The sequence below is a fragment of the Helicoverpa armigera genome, chromosome 9 (assembly GCF_030705265.1).
Source record: "Helicoverpa armigera isolate CAAS_96S chromosome 9, ASM3070526v1, whole genome shotgun sequence".
NCBI classification, from domain to species: Eukaryota; Metazoa; Arthropoda; class Insecta; order Lepidoptera; family Noctuidae; genus Helicoverpa; species Helicoverpa armigera.
Window position 1 is genome coordinate 9,644,763 of NC_087128.1, and position 20,636 is coordinate 9,665,398.

General features: G+C 35.8%; 5 protein-coding genes across 8 annotated transcripts; 2 read left to right on the forward strand and 3 right to left on the reverse strand.

Annotated features, from left to right (window-relative positions):
* Window positions 1–1,381: 1,381 nt before the first annotated feature.
* On the forward strand, window positions 1,382–2,324 carry LOC110372618 (protein PRR14L). The gene is made up of 2 exons (XM_021329458.3): window positions 1,382–1,586; window positions 1,677–2,324. Exons 1-2 carry the CDS (start codon window positions 1,573–1,575, stop codon window positions 2,230–2,232), a joined length of 570 nt encoding a protein of 189 aa, XP_021185133.3. The 5' UTR covers window positions 1,382–1,572; the 3' UTR covers window positions 2,233–2,324.
* On the reverse strand, window positions 2,317–4,362 carry LOC110372617 (neuferricin). 2 transcript variants are annotated; one of them, XM_064036290.1, is made up of 4 exons: window positions 4,275–4,362; window positions 3,607–3,750; window positions 3,278–3,464; window positions 2,317–2,568 (listed from the first exon to the last, which is right to left on the reverse strand). In XM_064036290.1, the coding sequence occupies exons 1-4, from the start codon at window positions 4,303–4,305 to the stop codon at window positions 2,400–2,402; spliced, it is 531 nt and encodes a 176-aa protein (XP_063892360.1). In that variant the 5' UTR covers window positions 4,306–4,362; the 3' UTR covers window positions 2,317–2,399. The 2 variants fall into 2 exon arrangements, with proteins under 2 accessions (XP_063892360.1, XP_021185130.3); XM_021329455.3 differs by having other exon boundaries at window positions 3,836–4,320.
* A 241-nt stretch (window positions 4,363–4,603) lies between these two features.
* Window positions 4,604–6,296, forward strand: LOC110372616 (3-oxoacyl-[acyl-carrier-protein] synthase, mitochondrial). The gene has a single exon (XM_021329454.3). The coding sequence runs from the start codon at window positions 4,835–4,837 to the stop codon at window positions 6,128–6,130; it is 1,296 nt and encodes a 431-aa protein (XP_021185129.3). The 5' UTR covers window positions 4,604–4,834; the 3' UTR covers window positions 6,131–6,296.
* Window positions 6,283–12,696, reverse strand: LOC110372619 (gametogenetin-binding protein 2-like). 2 transcript variants are annotated; one of them, XM_049839311.2, is made up of 8 exons: window positions 12,482–12,696; window positions 12,017–12,207; window positions 10,311–10,454; window positions 9,726–10,053; window positions 8,516–8,740; window positions 8,072–8,353; window positions 7,552–7,989; window positions 6,283–7,475 (listed from the first exon to the last, which is right to left on the reverse strand). In XM_049839311.2, exons 1-8 carry the CDS (start codon window positions 12,569–12,571, stop codon window positions 7,281–7,283), a joined length of 1,893 nt encoding a protein of 630 aa, XP_049695268.2. In that variant the 5' UTR covers window positions 12,572–12,696; the 3' UTR covers window positions 6,283–7,280. The 2 variants fall into 2 exon arrangements, with proteins under 2 accessions (XP_049695268.2, XP_049695269.2); XM_049839312.2 differs by lacking the exon at window positions 12,482–12,696 and adding an exon at window positions 12,288–12,408.
* A 697-nt stretch (window positions 12,697–13,393) lies between these two features.
* Window positions 13,394–20,599, reverse strand: LOC135117312 (uncharacterized). Of its 2 annotated transcripts, XM_064036291.1 has the most exons (6): window positions 19,947–20,599; window positions 17,316–17,522; window positions 16,960–17,076; window positions 16,192–16,308; window positions 15,881–15,970; window positions 13,394–13,658 (listed from the first exon to the last, which is right to left on the reverse strand). In XM_064036291.1, exons 1-6 carry the CDS (start codon window positions 19,984–19,986, stop codon window positions 13,522–13,524), a joined length of 708 nt encoding a protein of 235 aa, XP_063892361.1. In that variant the 5' UTR covers window positions 19,987–20,599; the 3' UTR covers window positions 13,394–13,521. The 2 variants fall into 2 exon arrangements, 1 of the variants encoding a protein (XP_063892361.1); XR_010276798.1 differs by lacking the exons at window positions 13,394–13,658; window positions 19,947–20,599 and adding an exon at window positions 15,600–15,774 and having other exon boundaries at window positions 15,878–16,308; window positions 16,960–18,029.
* Window positions 20,600–20,636: the final 37 nt, after the last annotated feature.

The following is a 20,636-nucleotide window of genomic DNA, read 5'->3' on the forward strand; positions in this document are numbered from 1 at the left end:
ATTACGTACGTACTAGCTTTAGTTCACCTTTCAACTCTGTGTCACATTTTTGACACATTGTGTTAACACAAAGGCAAACAATGAGGGTTTTTGAATTTTTTTCTGCCACCGGGTGGCGCCACGTATGCGTCTGGTCCAAACAGCTGTCAAATAGTATGGAATTGTAGGTGCCGAACTTATTGTTTATTGAAATTCTGTTATATTGGAAGTGTTATTGATTTTATTATGGACTACGGTCAGAATAAGGTTTCCGAACTAAAAATTGAGCTAAGAGAGAAGGTGCAAAAGTCACTGGTACTAAGGAAAAGCTTGTTGAAAAATTTGTTAACACAATATGATTTAGTTTTCTTTATTTACTCAACCGCAATAGTAAAACAATAATGCAGTGCTTTAATTATAAAATAAAAAAAACACTAAAATCGTTCACTATTCATAGTAAAGATAAGCACTTTGACAGTTATTGGACCTGACGATTCGGTGCTGCCACCTCGTGGATTGCCATTTTAGAAAACCCTCATTGATATGTTTGCCTTTGTGTTGATTGTAAATAAAGAAATTTTAATCTATTTGTGACTTTGATTTTTATAAAGTATGCACTCTCCCTAAAAAAATAAGACGTGAATAACGAAAATTTCGAATATGTGAAAATGCATGGACACCCTACTCTCATACAGTTTCATACCACTGTGTTTTTGTAAATATCTCCTAAAATACGAATGCTGCAGTTAAATTCGCTATATTTATTCAAACTAGGTTACTTTACCCATCGACTAGTACTTTAATTAAGCTAAAACCTACTTTTAATAACGAGAAAAACGAAATTGTATTTTAGGCATATTGCCGTCCGCGCGGCCAACTAAAATCGACTCTAACATATTATTGAACCTGCTTTCTAGTATTTTTTTTGTCTTTTTTCGCTGTAACAAATTAAAGACTAATTTTCTATACACATTAGCCTCTATTAATTTGGTGCCTACGGTGATATACTTACCTACTCATAACCTGAAAACTTAACATTGCATAACTTTTTGTATATCTACGTTTTGACCTTTTTTTATTTTTGTAACAAATTTAACAAATTAAGACCTTTCTTTTGATGTATCATTCGTCTATCTGCATTGTATAGTTTCTGAGTAATCACGGTCGATGACTACGGCAAGTGGCGGTTCTAGCGGCCAACTGTTCTTTGTCATAGCGGCTTGGTTTTTTTTGTAACAAATTCAGGAAAAGAGGAGTGAAAAGTAACAAATTACTACTAATTCCTGGCAAAGTTTCATCAAAAATTATGAGGTGGCCGCGCGGTCGAAATGGACACCTATTTACTCTGTGCCCGATCATCTGTTAACCGTGGATAGTCTGTGGCCCGGCAGGCGACAATTTCCCCCCACCCCCTTGCCACTTTACGTTAATGTACGTGTGGCGCGCTGTCTGTTTATTAGTTTTGTTTGTAGTCTTTCGATTTTTGCTTATACAAGAAACGGTTTTTTCAGTATTAATAGTAGTTTTTATTGTACTTATGTATTGTTATCGCCTCGGAATTGTACAACAATCGAACTGTATTCATGTAATATAATGGAAGCGTCTAGGTAAGCTGCTTTTTTACACTTTATAAATCACAAATTCCGTTATTTCTATTGAATACCCTTGGTTACATACATTTTAACATTAAATTGCAGACTAGATACTGAGCTGCCCAATAAGATGGCACATCTAGATATAATGGAGATTGATGAACCCAACATAGAAGCTAATGAAGAAAAATCGCATGTGCCTGAATTACCCTCACGAGTTTTGAGAAAAAGAAAGTCGATAATGCCAGAAACAAGTAAATCCTCCAATCGTAGGGTTTGTATGAAGCCTAGTAAACGTATTATGACTGAAAATGCTAACCCTAAGCAAATAGAAGCACTGTATCTGAACAAGAAAGTAAAATCCTTGTCACAGACTTTGGAAACCATTTATGAAGAACCCAAAGCTCAGAATAATGAGACTGAAGTGCTTATTGGTGGAAGGAAAGTAAAAAGACTGCTAACATTCCAACTAGGTAATCAGTTTACAAAAGACAAAATAAAGAAGCGCAGGGCTAAGATAAAGAAATTATTGGGAAACAAAACATTTTTGAATAGAAAGAAAATACCAATGCAAGTATTTCTCAAAACTATAGAATGTTTAGAATTGGATGAAGTAGTACAAACAGAAACTTGTTTGCCAAATAAAGATAAGGAAACCTAATGAAATTAAGACTAAAAGACTTATTACCTATGGTAATGTGTTCCCATGTTTATGTGTATTGTTCATACAAAATAAAATACTCAATTTAATAACATCTTTTATTTATAAGAAAAAAATAAGAGATTCAGCTTGGAATAAATATATTCATAGTTCCTATCATAAAAGTTTTAAGTTTGAACCTTGCACTCTACAGATGATTTAGGACAGTTGTCATATTCTTTGATAAGACCTGCAGAACCTTGATCAGCTTCATTCAGGCACACACAGCGAGGCTTTTCCACACCAGGAGTGAAGAGTTGTCGAGGAACCCCAGTCCAACTCCTTTTAATGCCTCCACTAAAATTTAAAACAACATTACATTATTAATGAATAAGTGTGTTAGGGAAATACTAAGCATAAAACTGGATAATGTTCTGCAAGACAAAACCTGAGTTAAACACAAATATGTACATTGTATACTTGTTGTGTCTACCCTCCTACCTCTGCAATAAAAAGTCAAGACAATCCTTTGTACACAATAGAGAGTGCTGGTCATTTTTTAAAATTCATAAAAAAAAGTCTAGAGCTTATAGATCTTCTATAGTGCTTCTATTTGCCCATCATAAATAAGATCTATCAATATCTGTTATTGGGGAATTTCCTAATATAGCAGGTAAAAAGTTCATATTGTATTGAAAATGTACTTAGAACTACACAAGTATAATTTTTTGCATTCAAACAATATAATATTCAGCAGTTCTTAAGTGGAGAACATGGTAATGCTATTAATAGGATGAAACTTGCACATACTTTTTTATGTTAGGGTCAATGTCTTTGCTCTCTAAAAGTGAGGTAGAAAAATATACTTTTGTATTCAAAGGTTCAGGGGCTTGGTTGAGTTCCAGTCTAACCAAATGCAGCTGGGCTCCAGTGTTTTACAAGTAGTGACTGCACGGGTAACCGGTTTGAGGTCAGATAGGCAGTCACTACCAATATCCCTAGGTAAGACTGGTTTTCAGACTTAATGGCTTCTGACTACCCTCTAAGATAATAATAATTAAATAACCTTGATGTTGTGCACCACACTTTAGTGCCTTCATCAGCACTCCACGCTATATTACATGGAGGATATTTCTGATCTTCTTTCCTTGACTTTTCTTTCTCTTCTTGACATTCCTGGATTTTATTGAACAACTCTTCCATATAGAAAGTCTCCTGGCCATCTTCGTCATAGTACCTTCCTATCAGAACTCCTGAGAAAAATAATGTGATATTTATTTTACCTGTAGTGACTCATATATTCATTGTAAAATGAACAAGGTAACAGAATACATATGAAAAATACAAAGTAATTTAAGAGTAAAAAAATGACTCATGAAAAAATTGCATACATACCAACTTGTTTATACTTTTTCTTAAATGTATCTCTCCAATTGATAACCGTGAGTATTTCAGTACAGGACAAGTCCATAACATGGTCCCTTTCATTGCTTTCATCCTGGAAATCCCCGCTGACAAGAGATCTTGAACCATCTTTGCCTGAATTGTTTTTAAAATTAATTAGGTAAACTCACCAATACTATAACAACAAAATAAAGTATAAAAGGTACAGAACATGAATTACCTATGAAATAATTGTATGAAGCACCCTCTTTATAATGTCTTTTACCTTCTGTAACGTCAAAGACTGTACCTAATACAGCTAAATACAGACTTTTATGCGTTACCCCATCATATTGCGCAAGTTTAGTTGCGGTGAAGATCCCGGGTTTATCTTCGACGGGATTCAAAAAACTGTCATAGTAGAATTTCAGTTCCTCGCGATACAAGTATGCGCACGTAACTACTGCTACAGATATTAACAACTTCATGTTGCTTAATAGACCAACAACCATGATGAATAATATTTAAGAGACTTATGAGAATACTTGTGACTACTGTGAGATCATTGATACATTGAAATGAAATGCTTGATAATGCTATGTAATTGGAAATAACTATACCTACACAAAAACTTCGGCAAGTTTGTAATACGCGTTAGCACACAGGCTTGACACACATACCTTTTCTTTCTGAAAAACTGTAAATCGTCATCGAATTCTCCAAGCAACTTCAACAACAACAAAAAGTTTTTGAAGTTGAAAACGTCAATGTCAAGAAACTTCAGTTTTTATTTTGTCAATGTCAAAATTAGGGCGGAAAGTTAATTTTCTGTTTCTAGATTATACATTTCTCCCAATTTACTCTTCTCATAAACACGACCCCTTATTCTACTTCTTTCTATGATGTTCTGCAGTGTCTGCAGGTTATTTCTGATCTGGTTCAAGGCTCATTTGGTCTCTTAGCCCTGGGCACAATATAAAAAATGAAGATCTATAAAATTTTATTTAATCTGTAGATTTTGTTATTAAATAAAATGAGAGGGATTTTGGAGGTTAATAAGTTATGTAAAATAATATTGTAAATTAATTGAAATGAATGGAGATAAGTAGAAGCCATTTAAATTATGCCTACTTGTGAATAAACTTATTGAATTCCGAGTAATTTACTTAAAGTTGGAAAGAATCAACTGTATGAAAAAATATATAAATTAAAACATTAACATCATTGATAAAATTACATCATGTCTGGAAGACTAATTAATCAAATAAGGACAATCACGCAGTCTCCGCATAAAAGAAGAGTCGTTGTAACAGGCCTTGGAGTTGTCTCTCCCCTCGGCACTGGCACTGAGCTGGTATGGCAGAATATTTTGAAAGGTCAATGTGGTATAGTCGCTCTGCCAGGCAACGAGTATTCTAAATTACCATGTAGAATAGCTGGATTGATCCCTTCAGAGAAAGACGATGTAGTGGCTAAGGCACTGTCGAAATCCAACCTAAAATCCATGGCTCCTGCTACATGCCTTGCTCTTGTAGCGACAGCAGAAGCACTGGCAGATGCGAAATGGTCGCCAGCATCGGAACATGATAAAGAGGCAACAGGAGTAGCTATAGGTATGGGAATGATAGATTTAAAGGATGTATGCGACACAAATGATGCATTGAAAGTAGGATATAATAAAGTCAGTCCTTTCTTTGTACCAAGAATCTTACCAAACATGGCAGCGGGTCACATAAGCATTAAGTATGGTTTTAGAGGTCCAAACCATGCAGTATCTACTGCATGTGCCACAGGTGCACACTCTGTTGGTGATGCCTTTAGATTTATTAGAAATGGGGATGCAGATGTCATGGTGTGTGGAGGTGCAGAAGCTTGTATCAGCCCTCTTGCCATTGCAGGATTTAGTCGCCTAAGGGCACTGAGCACATCCTTTAATGATAACCCAACTAAAGCCTCTAGACCCTTTGACAAGAAAAGAGAAGGTTTTGTCATGGGTGAAGGTGCTGCTATTTTGGTTTTAGAAGAGTATCAGCATGCATTAGACAGAAATGCAAAAATATATGCAGAAATATTAGGATATGGCTTATCTGGAGATGCAAGTCATATAACTGCCCCAAGAGATGATGGGAGTGGGGCAGTGTTGTCAATGAAGCGTGCATTGAGAGATGGCTGCATTGACACAGATAAAATTACCTACATCAATGCTCATGCCACATCTACTCCTGTAGGAGATGGTATAGAAGCAACAGCCATAAAAACTCTATTTCAAGATCACAGTTCAAATATATTGGTTTCCTCAACAAAAGGAGCTCATGGGCATTTGCTAGGTGCCGCTGGTAATTTGGAAGCCATATTCACTATATTAGCTTGCCATCATGGAGTGATACCACCAACAATCAATTTAGAGGAACCTGTTGATGATTTGAATTATGTTGCTAATGAATCAAAACCTTGGAATGCAGACAGAAGAATTGCATTGAAAAATTCTTTTGGTTTTGGTGGAACAAATGCAACACTTTGTATTGGACAGATGTAACTTTTCAAATATTAATGTAGATAGATGATTATTTTTAATAAAAAAATGGGAAATAAATCCTGATGAAGAAATAGTACTTCCAAACTACAACTACAAGACTGGGATGAACTAAGTGTATAATTTTGGGTATAACATGTAAATAGAAATAAAACTTTTTATCACTGTATTATATAGTATATTTAAAACTGAGTTTACAAATGTTTTCCGACTTTAATAACAATGGCGAAACAGCCAAGGTAACTCCTGACCTTTGCTTTTCTAAGCTTTTTTGATAACGAGCAATAATTCATCATGTACCACATAATATTGAGTCACATAAAGCATTGAAATAAAATAATTTGATCAAAAAATGCTACTTTAAATATTTCATTACTAAGCTTTCTAACAATTTAAATAGTAAATATATTAAATGCTGGTTTTTATCCAGTCAATCAATTGTTTTATTGGAATCATTCAACAACATGCACTTGCAATTTTGTCTCAGCGCTAGGCACAATGTTACCAAGTAAGATTTTAACACCCATATGATTTTTCAATTGAAATTTATTAGCTATATTATATTCAGCAACCCGCCAACATCTTTACTCTAAACTATTGCATTATGGTTACATTATACATGATACGGATCTATTATAAAATGCCATATTATTATTTATAGAAATTAATTCAATTTAGGAAAATAATAAATTATACGACATCCACGTCTTGCTTCAATGTCAACTTCAAAAAAACACATGATATTCAATTTATATGGATTTCATCAAAAGAATCTACAAATTCCAAAATTGCTTCACATGAACATAACATATCAGTCTATTCAATATTTGCACTGATTTCTTACATATCATCAAGTACTACTGAAACAATGCTGAGTATTGAGTATTCATTTACACAATAATTTTACTGTAGTTGTTATGACAGTACATATAGGTAATATCTGAAGAACTTAACCTGGTATGCTATCATTCTATTAGGTATTCAGAAAACTGATCACATTACAAAAAGTTCGAGTATGAATTGGATTCCTGGTTATAAGAAATGTATTAAGTTTCATCTACTGACCATGGAAGCAGGTTATAGTATATTGTCATTTTCTAGTACAATGACTGGTTTACAAAGTGCAGTTGAATGAGGCGGCAGGCAGATGCCGTTAGGCGGGCTGCTTGTCTTTCTGCAGTAGCGGCGGCGCCTGCGGCGTGTTCACACAAAGCTGAGCGAATTTCTGCCGAAGGTTCTGTCGCAACTCCTGTCTTTTTTCTGTTATGTTCCTACGTGATTTAAATTCCATTACTTCCTCTATAGGAATATAACTGGTATCCTGTTCTTCGTCTGATGAACACGTATCCTAAAAATAATATTTTCGTAAGAAAAAAATATACATCCTGGGACTAAGCTTGATACTATTGAAATAGAAAACTTACCATTAACATTTCTTGTAGAGAAAGTGTAAAACCTGAGCACAAAGTCTTATCGTTCTTATCTAAACAGTCGCCCCTCTCGTGATTACAGAATCCTTCGGAACACGCCACCTCTGAGCCTTCAGGGGAACTCATGAGAGATGAAGAGCCCGACATAGTCTCACAGCAACCTCCATTGTTCCCGGATGAATAGCCACAGTCTTGGGAATGCTCGTTGGGCGACAGGTTACCGTTTTTAGTTCGTTTCTTGCCTGTTTTTTTGGGTGAGCGACGTTTGTTCGTAGTATCGTCCTGACACGACTGGCACCCGTCTCCACTGGCTTCGTAACACTGGTTATTGATATAATCGCGAGGTGAAAGCAGATCAGTCGGCGTGTCTCGTTCTTCTAACAGGCATTCCTCACATTGGCACTTTTCATCTGGTTCCTCTGAATCAGCCTCCTGTATAAAATAAAATTATTACATAAGTAAGACAAAATGAAATAAAATTGGGACACAACATGAAACTGCTGAAGTGGCATACTTTGCACTTGCTCTCAACGGCTTGTCGTTCCTTCTTCTTGCGTCGTTTGAGTTTCTTCTGTTCCTTCCTCTGTTGCCTGGTCTGTTCCTCTTGAGTGATTTCATCGTACAGTAGTTGCAGTTTTGACACACCGGTTTTATGTTCGACAGCAGTTTCAAACTTGCGGTAAAGTGCTTCCACTGCGACGGCTGCGAGCGTTTGACACGTGCCTTCTTCTTCGCGTAACCTCAGGGAGATGCGTTGCAGTCGCTCGTAAATACATATACCGAGACAGATAAGTACCTGCAAAACATTACTCATTAATATATTATGTTAGAATTGCGTAGCTAGTGATGCTTCAATCACAATTTGCAATATAACACACTTGTTGAATTTGGGAACATGGAAGTCTTATGTGAGGAATGTACTATAAAAATTGGAGTAAAACTGCGTTGACCAGCTTACCTCTTCTTGTGCAATCTCCAGTGTCTTAGCATGTCTCTCTCTATGGTTGCCGAGCAGTTCCGGTTCCGCCCTAGCGATGAGGTGCGCGATGTAGTCAGTCTTAGCTTGCAGGTGCAGGTGTTTGTCGAGCAGGCAACGTTTGATTCCACCGTACAGTGCGCCAACGTACCCCTTCTCCTTCTGTGGTTCTTTTTCTTCCACTAACAGTTGATAAGCCCTCAGTACCTGCATGCGGATAGATTAATATAAACATAAAATCGAGATAAGTGTGGGAAAGGCACGGACGAGGGATAGACGAGCGGAGTAGCAATAAAGCGCGTAGTTCCTTGATTCATCTGTCGTAGATTTTTGGTTTTACAAAAGATAGGCGGGTTCTAAAGACATGGGGGGCGTAGCCATGAACGTTCCTCGTTCCCGGAACTCGCCTTTTTGCAGTGCTACTTAGGAGATTTTTCCTTATGCGATCTCCGCTCGTCATTTTGCTCTCCATTGTCAAAAGCGATCCAATAATTAGAAAATACTATATTCTCTCGGTAAATAATTGTGTAATGCAAGAGCAGTTACTTAGCATACCTAGTGTTTACGAATTTAATCAAAAATCGAAACATGAAAATATGTCAATTGATTAGATAATGCTATCATAATATGATGTGATCGAATTGTGAGCTATAAAAGATGTTACCAATTGCACCAGGACCAACAGATAAGTACTCCCTAAAAGTGAAAACTAGTTTTGATTAAATACTTAATAGTTATATTTTTCTTAGTTCTATAGTTTCAAAAGAACTGAGAATAATTGATAAGTTTTATTTGCCTGTTAAGTTTATCAGCAAATGATAATATTTTGTTACATAAGTTATTTGCATGTTTATTTAATGTGCACTTACAATTTTTTAATTGATAAAATGCATAATTGTTCCGGCAAGATGCAAGCAATTTTTGGGTTGGCTAGGCGATCTCCTGGATGTAATGTATAGTTTCAATAATAATACATTATAATGGCGTTCTAGCCAATTTTCAGCCATTGCGGCCGGTCACAATAAGGAGATAAGCTAATTGCACAGGACAAATGATAGTGCAAAACCATTTGCGCAGACACTGGTGCACTCTCTATCCCGTCACTCTCATAGCTCGATGTGATGGAAGTCCGACACGACCAGAGAGAGATCAAACTTTAAGTTACATAGGGATCAATGGTCAAAAAGCCTACCTTAGTTTTACAATCAGCACAGAAGCGGTGTTTTCTTAAATAGTTATGGAGCGTATCGTGTAGCGTGTTGAAGTGTACGAGCGTGACGTGGTCGCGGGCGGAGGCTCGCATGGCGTCCCAGGCGGCGCGCCAGGCCGCGCGGCCGCCCCAGCCCCACGCCGCCCAGCCCCAGCCGCACGGCGCCGCCCCCGCCGCGCCGCCCGCCCCGCCCGCGCCCGCGCCCTGCCCGCCCCAGCCGCGGGCTGTGCCCGCCTCCAGCGAATGTAGCGTACATCGCTGGGACTTCTTCCATCGTGGCTGACTGAGAATTAGACACTCGATGCCCGAACTGAAATTAAAGCTTGAATTAAGCTCACAGGAAAAAAGAATAACTGACATGATGTTAAGCATTCTTGAAACCATTATAAGTAAACTGCATTATTTTTTTAACAACAATATCGCAAAAGAACTGCTGCGTTAGACCTTTTAACATCCAAATTATTTACCATGCAATAAAATGAGTAACATCAATGTAACCATCTTGTAAAATAGAATGTTTTTACAAAATATAAATTTTGGCAAGCATAAATAAAAAGCAACACATACCTGTGACCGTTTAATAATGTGGCTAGGGACTGTGGATGTATTATTTTGTCTTCTCTAATAGTCATAATCTCATCTGGTGTCAGCACCAATGGATCCAATGTGGGATGTCCTGATTTACATAGCTGATAAAAAAGGCGTTCCACACTGAAAAATAATAGAAAATGTTAAATATGCTAAATTAATAATTTAGGAAATGAAAACTAGGTTATACAAAATCTATCTGTTGTCTGCAGTTTTACCCACAACCCATAAGAATAATTTACGCATGAGGGTGAAAAGTCCCAATGTAAACGACATTGCTAGGGCTCTAAACTAAAATTTGAATCAGTTTTGTAGTTTTGGATTGAAAACTGCACAGCCTATGAGATGTCCTATCGCTACTTCTGGGTAACTGAATGCCATGGATGGTTTTCATGTCTACTCAAACTTAGATTGTAAGAAGTGACATAAATATGTAAAGGATAACCTCTAAAATTATTGAATTGTTTCTTTTTGTTATCTATCTATTGGATGTTCTATTAATAGATTTTTTAATTACACCAGTTCTATTCTATAGGCGGCTTCAAGTGCATTCTAGCTGCATAAAAGGCGTCAAACTGACTAAGTATTAATTGGAAAATCAGCTTCCTGTTTGCATAAATAGTAGAATGGAAAGTGGTCATGTTTTTTAATTGTAGTGCCATGCACATTGCTGTGATGTGCTAGCCATTATTTACTTTTTATACTCTCAAAAATTTTAAACCTATTTAAAATACAATTTAATACACAGATAATGTAGAGAAAGGACACATTTTATTGCAAGGAACAGGAAGAAGTTCCCCCAGTATGTAGATGGAACTGCACCAAACATCTAGTGCAGTTATATGTGATCCTATATATGACGAGACTCGGGTTATTCCCGTTCGGTAACACCCTTTCGTGAACACTGTTGACGATCGGGAACAAAAAGTTTTATTCGTTCACAGTGTTGACGAATGCTACTTATTATTTCGGGTAATTCCTAACACCTTTCGTTGACGAATGCTACTTATTATTTCGGGTAATTCCTAACACCTTTCGTTCCTTTCGTCAACACTGTTGATGATCGGGAAAAAAAAGTTTCGTTCGTTCACAGTGTCCATGAATGCTGGTTTGTATTTTTTTTGTTGTTTCAGCTTATGTCAGTTAGTATGAATATTTAACCGCACGTATGCCGCTTATTATAGAACAATAGAAAATCAATTGTGTCTAGCGTATGTCAAGTACCAGCATACAACGGGTTAAACAAGACAATGTTTCTGAGCAATTGAAATGGTGCAAGTCAGCTTAAGTTTATATTTAAAATTGATAAATTATGAAACTTTAACATTAAATGCACTGTGCTGTGTTTAATATTAAGTGCACAGGTTAAGATTTCTATAGGTTATGGTTATCTTGATAGTGAATTACTGTTTTCAGAGTTTGCACACTGACATTTTGTTATCAGATAGATACAGTACCTATAAGTTACTTATGCGTTTTTCAAATCAAATCAATTTCAAATCAGTAATAATGAAATTATGCACCAATCTTTGAATGACAGCTGCAGCATTCTCCCAATGTTAAGCTAGAACATGCAAGTAATAGGAGAATATGATAACTAACAACTCCAATTTCATATTCCATATCATAATACATACTATGGAGCTGTTAAACAAACTGGGCGTGATGTTTAATAAGTACTGTACCTTCTTCTACAGCCTACACAAGGAATGCTTTGATTTAGTACATTAAATATATCAGAAGCATCGACTCTGAGCGCTGCTTTCAGTTCGTCCGTCGTTAGGATTCTATATTTGCGCATGAATTCTTCGTACTCGCGACCTTTTACTTGTGGGTTGTCACAAATTAGACCCATTGTGTTTAAATCCATGATCATCTGGAAACAAAAACAAAATTCGTTAGATTTCAACAAAGGAATATAATCGCAAAATAAGGTCATCTGCAAGACGTCATTACATTGAATGAAATCAATGAACTTTTGATAAATTGTCACAGCCATAACTGCAATGTAAAATTCGGCTGATCATCAAAACATCGTACTCGGAAACATTGTTTACTTTTTACGGTAGGAGTGACCGATTCTTTTTCAATAATACTATCCATGAATAATCTACGCTTGTGGTAATGTCAAAGTGCATGAAACCACTTACTGTTAGATTTTCGTAGATAGTTAACGGCAATTGCCGTCTCTTTATCACAGGTTCTTTTTCGCTGTTGTATATATCAACTAATTTCGCCATTTTAATGATTAATCACATAAAATCGCAGATAAAATACACAAATATAACAAAATGACGGCCAACTTCTCTAGAAATACACGTCGTGCGTTGCGTCTGACACAGCACAACCACAGATAAATTGATAATTTTTAAGGGCTCTAGGTTAGTTTGTCAATTGTCAAACTGTCAACCATAACCATAGGCTATTATGTGGCCATAGAGTATAGTAAATAGATTGGGAATAGAGAACCCACTTCGATTTTTTTCTGCAACCTTCAAACGATTTTTGAAGCGCCATCTGGTATCGTCTGCCGAAACAAATTGTTTATGTGTGCGTACATCCCATTTCACACACATGTATACATCAGTATTGTCTACAGGTTATTCGTCATCTCGACAGACTAAACTCACCATTAAAGTGTCGAGTTGGTGAAACTCGAAATTTGTACATTTATCATGTCGTCAACTCGCCACTCAAGATTTTCATTCGTGTCCAGTTAGTGAAACTTAGATTTTATCACTTTTATGTTTTCGCCAACTGGATACATTGTGTCACAAACATCATCGGCCACTGAACGTCCATTTTGCAAACGTTTGAAACGCGAAAAGTTGATTCCCAAACTTGGCGAAAACATAAAAGTGATAAAATCTAAGTTTCACTAACTGGACACGAATTAAAATCTTGACGTGGCGAGTTGACGACATGATAAATGTACAAATTTTGAGTTTCACCAACTCGACACATTCGTGGTGAGTTTAGTGTGTCGAGATGACGAATAACCGTCTATAGATATTCTAGGGAATTTGTTCATACGTACGTACTTACAAAATATAGCCACAGAATGTAGAAAATAGTTATTTATTGAAATATGGAAATACAACACAGATTACTACAACTCAACAGAACAACGTTATGTAGGAACATTTAGAAAGTACTTAGTAGGCGACCTGGAATTAAATAAAAATCATATTTACTTATGTTTATGTTTATTGTAATAAATTTGTGCTGAAAGTTTAGTTTCATCATCCTCATCACGATATTGGATTTTACCTGATAAAATTCGATTAATTGAGCGGCACCAACTATATACCAAAATATTTATTGTAATGTTTTCAAAACATTTCTTAATTCTATCTTGTGGATATCGCAGGTGAAAGGATAATCCACAAATATGTCTAAAAACATTTTTATCTTTTCTTTTAATTTAGTTTTTGGCACATTCTTTTTCAAAATTTCTACTACAATATTTTGTATGTCTTTAAAACTTTTTCCGCCACTATATTGGGATACAACAGACAATGTTTTCCTTTTGTATATTCTTTTGCCCTTATATAACTATTTGATTTTAATTGACTGTCGCCAGTTAGTTCAGTTTTGCAGTGCCTGCATGATTTAGCAACTTTTTTAAAACATTTAGCCAGCACCCACCCACATACATAATTGGCCTGACCAGCATCAGCAGGCTCAGAATTTAAATTTATAAAAGGCACCTCAATTTCGTCATTTTCTTCTTGCTGAAATGGTAGAACCTCATTACTGGGAACATTAGAAGTGTTTTCTAAAAGTTTGTCTTCCAAAAAGAAACTCAATGTCTGAAGACAATCATTGTCATCATTTTCACAGTTAGCGTTAAGTGAATGGGGTGAGTTATAATTATTTAAAAGAAGTGATTTATAGGCACCTTCAAAGCTAATTGTGTTGGGTGCCGTATTCCTCACCCCAAAACTTCTAATGTTCCCAAAAATTTTCCAGTGGGTCCTGGTTAAAGTTTCTGGTCATCATTGTATCAAATAAATATTTTTGGGATAATATTTTCCACAACTGTTGCATGCCCTCAATAGTACGTATAAAATTTTTATTGAAGGTACCGAACTCGTTTCAATTAATCTTATTTTATTTTCCTTTTCTTTTTTAACTTTAATAAATTTTATTGATTTTAATACCTTTTTGGCATTTTCCCATAATTCATGATGAGGAGAATTGTTTCTAACACCACATTTATACATTTTTCCATGTATCATATTAAATGAGCTTGAATTTAAGGAATCAAATAAATTGTCCATCATTTTGGTAAATGTAATTACTTGGCGGCACTCATTAGATAAATCGCCCCTAGCAGATAAATGTTCTGCAGCTGTAGCAACACTGCGGCTAAAATTTGGGTTGCGTGTTTGACCTTCATTTTTTATTTTCTCCACATAAATATGTTCATCAGTTAGTTTCTGACATATTTTTAATTCACCATGTAATTTGTCCGCTTCATAAATTTTCTGGTAATATTCCCATTTTATCGTCTTTTCAACCTTTTCTTCGAAGTCGAAATATTTTAAGTCCTTCGTAAGTAAATTGTTTCTTACCCTTTCAATAAATGAGGGACATCAAATAATGGGATAATTTTAGATTTCCCTACTTCCATTACATCATGTCTCCATTCCTTATTTTCTTTTATGAATTTTATTCTACTATCTTCAATAATTTCATTCACTACACTGACATTTACTGTGCTTTGGTCGCACACTGTGCACAAAATATTAAGCCCTGTACCCTGAACATATTTAATGACTTTTATAGTCAAGGCTTTTAATTCTGCTTTGTTAACAGAATTTGTAAAAAGTATGCAACAGGCTGTTTAAATTTTTCTTTAATCCTTTGACCATGTAAACTAAAACATGGTCAGCAATTTTACTACGCCAAGCGAATCCCTTTAATTTATCCTTAGATCCGTCGTAATGGATCTGCGGCGATATTGACATCTCGTCAAAAATAAGACAGCAGAGGCGATCTTCTGGACTTAATTCCTTCACAGTCTTTCTCATTTTATGAATAAAACTTATTTAGCCCGACTCTATTTCAATTTTCGCAAGAAGCCTTTTTAATGATTTTATAGAGGGCAATGTAAAGTATTTATATAAAAGAGTATAACTCTTGGGACTCTTTTTGTACATGGAGAGAGACAAAACTTTTCCTTTAAAGTAAACCTCCGCCCACGAGCTCTCTTGTGAGTTTGGGTGTACTGCATGTTTGTGAATATTTTTGCTGCAGTTGTCATATTTCTCGTTATTTTTTAAACAATTTGTATTGCTAATTTTATCAACGCTGGCTAATCTTTCTTTCAAACTACTACTCCGTTTACGTAACCGAATAATTTCGGTTTTTAAATTCTTCATTTGGAATCTTGAAATCTTTAATTCATTCTCCAGCGATGAAGTTGATTTCAGTTTTTCTGCAAAAAAACTTTTACTTTACTACTTTCCACACCCAGATAAAAGTAGCCTATGTATAAACATTTTTGGATATCTTATGGTATAAACTACATTGGCACTTACTTTTGTCTCCTTTAAGTTTCCGTCTTTGTTGTATACCATGTTTACTGCAATAATTATGTTCTGCTGCTATAACACACGCATTGGGAGGTGCAGCTGAAAATAAAATAATAATAATTCACCATTGTCATTGTAAACATCAAAATTACTAGTGTGAGTTACATGAGGATTATTAACCTAAATTGTCATTACAATAAATCAAGTTGAAGTGTGTTTGTAATGACTACACAACAGTTACATATTACTTAATGCAGTAATTAATTATGGTAGCTAGTTAAACATAATTTGAGAATGTAGGTAGCCAAGCGTTTACATACCAGTGATTATTTGCTTTGATGTAGAAGGCAGATCCCATATATTATGTTCAGGCATAGGAAGTTCAGTTGGTATATGTGGAGTTGCAGGAGGCATATGAGCATCTTGTGATGGAGCACCTGGAAATAGTAAAAACAAGTCTAAGATCCCACTAAACAACAACCTTCACCGAGTTGGTTAAGGGGTGAATGAACAGTATTTTATATCCAATTAAATATTACTATACTGCAAACAGGTGGCCTTAAAGGTATCTATGAAAAAATGAAATTTAAAAGCGTCGCCCCACCCAGAATACAAAGGGGCGGGATTCTCCATCGCGATTAGCTCCGGTACCCGCCTGGGGTATTATTACTCTATTTCGTAGTCGCATTAAATTATATTAGGAGCAATGTTTTAAAACTTAAGAAAAAGAAAAGTTAAGAGGTGAAAGAGAGAAGGTGACTGCAGAGTACATATTTTAAAGTAATAAGATATATATTTTATCAGACACTGAAGAGAAGGTAAAGGGAAAGGGAAGGTTAGTTGGGAAGTTGGGACCGTTAGTTGGAAAGGGTTAGCCGAGGTGTTATGACTATATTTTCTGATGGTACCTCATGTTTACCAATTGGCACAGGGTCGTCTAGTTCTTACTGACTTCTTTAAGCGTTCATGCCTTCCCCCATCACGTCAAGGTGGCCCCATGGGGATTATTATTATAAAAAATGCAGTATTTAATTATGGCAGCTAGTTAAACATAATTTGAGAATGTAGGTAGCCAAGCATTTACGTACCAGTGACTATTTGCTTTGATGTAGAAGGCAGATTCCATATATTATGTTCAGGCATAGGAAGTTCAGTTGGTATATGTGGAGTTGCAGGAGGCATATGAGCATCTTGTGATGGAGCACCTGGAAATAGTAAAAACAAGTCTAAGATCCCACTAAACAACAACCTTCACCGAGTTGGTTAAGGGGTGAATGAACTGCATTTTATATCCAATTAAATATTAATATACTGCAAACAGGTGGCCTAAAAGATTTCAGTTCAGTTTAATTGTGAATAATTAAGAATTTTGTTTTCTTAATGGCAATTTTAACTCAGTAGGTGGCATTGCGATCTAGTTCAAGAATAAAGATCTAAATCTTACCCTGAAGATGGAGAGTAGGAACAGCTATGTTATTTAAACGGTTGTTGCGATTCTTAAACTTGTCTGCAAAATGTATGTCACAGATGACTCGCTTTCTGTAAAATTTGATATCATCTGCAGTCTCCAGTTTTCCACCAACTATATTAACCCAGGCTTTGAATAACTCAGGATTCTTTTCTGGGTGTGGAAATTGATGTTGTGTCACACCTGAAAAATAAATTACAAAAATATGAAGTTTGTATGCTGATATTGTATAGTGTATGTATGAATGAATACCTATTACCTATGTATGTGTGCGCGTGTCTATCTATGTATGTCTATCTTATTAAATCATGTATCATTTCATATGGGATTCAGTAATAAATGGTTACTCGTAAGGAACTGTGTTTCTCTAAACGCCCAACCTTATAATTGACTGAGTTGGTATCTCCCGTGATGACAAGTTTATCCGGATGACTAGGAGCTTTCAGGAGCACGATTCTGGGGCCCGATTCTGTTAAGTTAATAATGTCAAAATTGAATAGAAATTGCATCGCAACAGCTTTTTTAACCATATCGGGCATTCTGTTACTAATATAAGACCAATCGTATTCCAACGACATTCGATTGGTTTGCGATTGGTCTGCCATTTTGGTCTATATTACCATAATATTCTTAGTCTATATTGCCATATTGCAATCGTAAATCATTTGCAGACAAAATGATTCATTATTGAATGACAGAAAGGATAAAACGTTTATTTCAAAGAAAAATTGCGCAGAATCCTGCCCTGCTAATTTTACTTTAGCGACATGCGATTCACATCCGACTGAGATCCAATCACGACTCAATTACGATTGAAGCGTATGTGGCATTCCACTATTTTTCTTTTAAATAAACGTGTTTATCCTTTTCTGTGATTCAATAATGAATCATATTGTCTGCAAACGATTTACGATTGCAATATGGCAATATCATCATCCTCCGAGCCTTTTCCCAACTATGTTGGGGTCGGCTTCCAGTCTAACCGATTCGAATTATTCCCAACTAGCGACCCGCCCGGCTTCGCACGGGTAACAGTATTTCTCCATTATTTAATAGATGTTATTATACATAAAACCTTCTCATGAGTTACTCTATCTATTAAAAAACCGCATCAAAATCCGTTGCGTAGTTTTAAAGATTTGAGCGTTCATAGGGACATACAACATGACACATGACAGAAAAAGCGACTTTGTTTTATACTATGTAGTAATAGTCCCTCTAGCTGTCCTCGGGGTGATAGCGGAATTGTCTTCCAGTTATCACCGGGTGACAATTGTGCCGACTGTTCCTTTGAAAACTGACTAGAGGGACAAATGGGAAGTCTATTTCTCAGTTGTCACCGGGGTGACATTTGCTACGGTTCCTTCTTCCTTCCAAAGAAAAAAATGTAATTACCATAGATTTCAGGTTTTTATTTATTATGCTACATAGAATCTTCCAAAGAAAAAAATGTAATTATCATAGATTTCAGGTTTTATTTCTTATAACAAACAACATTGTGTTTCCTTTAATAGGTACATCACATATTATTAATTTCTATTAACACCAATCGTTTTCTTAATTTTATTTAATTTAACAAGATTACAAACTGTGTTACAAATAAGCATGCGACTAATAAGCACTTTTAACTTAACCATTAGTGATTATCTGTGATTAGTATTAATTAAAGTTATCTGTGATTGTGCCTATTATAGGAAACATAATGTTGTTTTGTTTTTATAGTAGTATTAACTACTATAAAAATCGATTTTTGTAAGCCTGTTGACATTGTGTTAGTTAAAATAATAATATATATATTTTTTATGTGATTCTATGTAACATAATAAATAAAAACCTGAAATCTATGGTAATTACATTTTTTTCTTAGGAAGGAAGAAGGAACCATGTCACCCTGACAACTGAGAAATAGACTTCCATTTGTCCCCTAGTCAGTTTTCAAAGGAACAGTCGGCACAAATTGTCACCCCGTGATAACTGGAAGACACCGGCTGTCACCCCGAGGACAGCTAGAGGGGAATAATTCCCGGATTCAGCTGAGTACCAGTGCTGTACAAGGAGCGACTGCCTATCTGACCTCCTCAACCCAGCTACCCGGCAACCCGATACCCCTTGGTTAGACTGGTGTCAGACTTACTGGCTTCTGACTACCCGTAACGACTGCCAAGGATGTTAAATGATAGCCGGGACCTACAGTTTAACGTGCCATCCGAAACACAGTCATTGGTTTCTAAGATATACTTAGAAAGTACATACAAACTTAGAAAAGTTGCATGGGTACTTGCCTGACCTGGAATCGAACCCACGCCCTCATACTTGTGAGGTTGGCTCTTTACCCACTAGGCCACCACGACTTTGAGGCAATATGGCAATATAGACTAAGAATAATATGGTAATATGTACCTATAAACCAAAACGGCAGACCAATAGCAACCAATCGAATGTCGTTGGAATACGATTGGTCTTATAAATATTAGTAGCAGAATGCCCGAAATGGTTAAAACTGATATTGCGATTTAATTTCTATTCAATTTTGATATTAATAACTTAATGATACTATTAACAGAATCGGGCCCTAGGTACTATGAACTTGATAAAGAAAGCACTTACCCGGGTTGTGTGAACATCCCAATTCGCACCGCCTCGGCATGATTATATGCACTCAAACAAGCGTCTCTAATCGCTAATAACACAATAACAGTGTCTATTTCACAAATATCACAAAAGGCGTCTTTATCGCAAATAATACTAAACACTAATGGCGTCTTTTCGCAAGTTATGTGAAACAATGAAACAGAGGAGCACAGCTCAACTCACTCACTAATTCACCGAAAACACAGCGGATGAGTAAAACTCAAATCAACGCAAGTCAACAGCAGAAAACACTTAAATGGACGAAAACTTAACACACAAATTGTATGTACTGTACTCGCCATTAAAATTCAAATTCTAACTTCAGCATTGGCAGTTGGCACGGTTTATTGCCAACCAAAAAAATAATTATAGAAAAATAATTTATGTATATAAAATAGTGTACAGATTTAATAAAAATAATTGATAGATTTCCTACGTAATACTAATATATAAAATAATTTTTAGATTTCAATAATTTTAGTGATATTTTATGGAAGTTAATTTTTGATTAAAGAGCCATCTATTATCACTTGAAGATATTAAATACTTTAGGAAGAGGATTGCAGATGGCGCTTTTCTAAATTTTTTACCGAAATCTAGTCAAGTACGGCAGTGACCAGCCCCTGTATGTGGCATTGCCATGCTTAGCGATTTTATTTTTCTAAA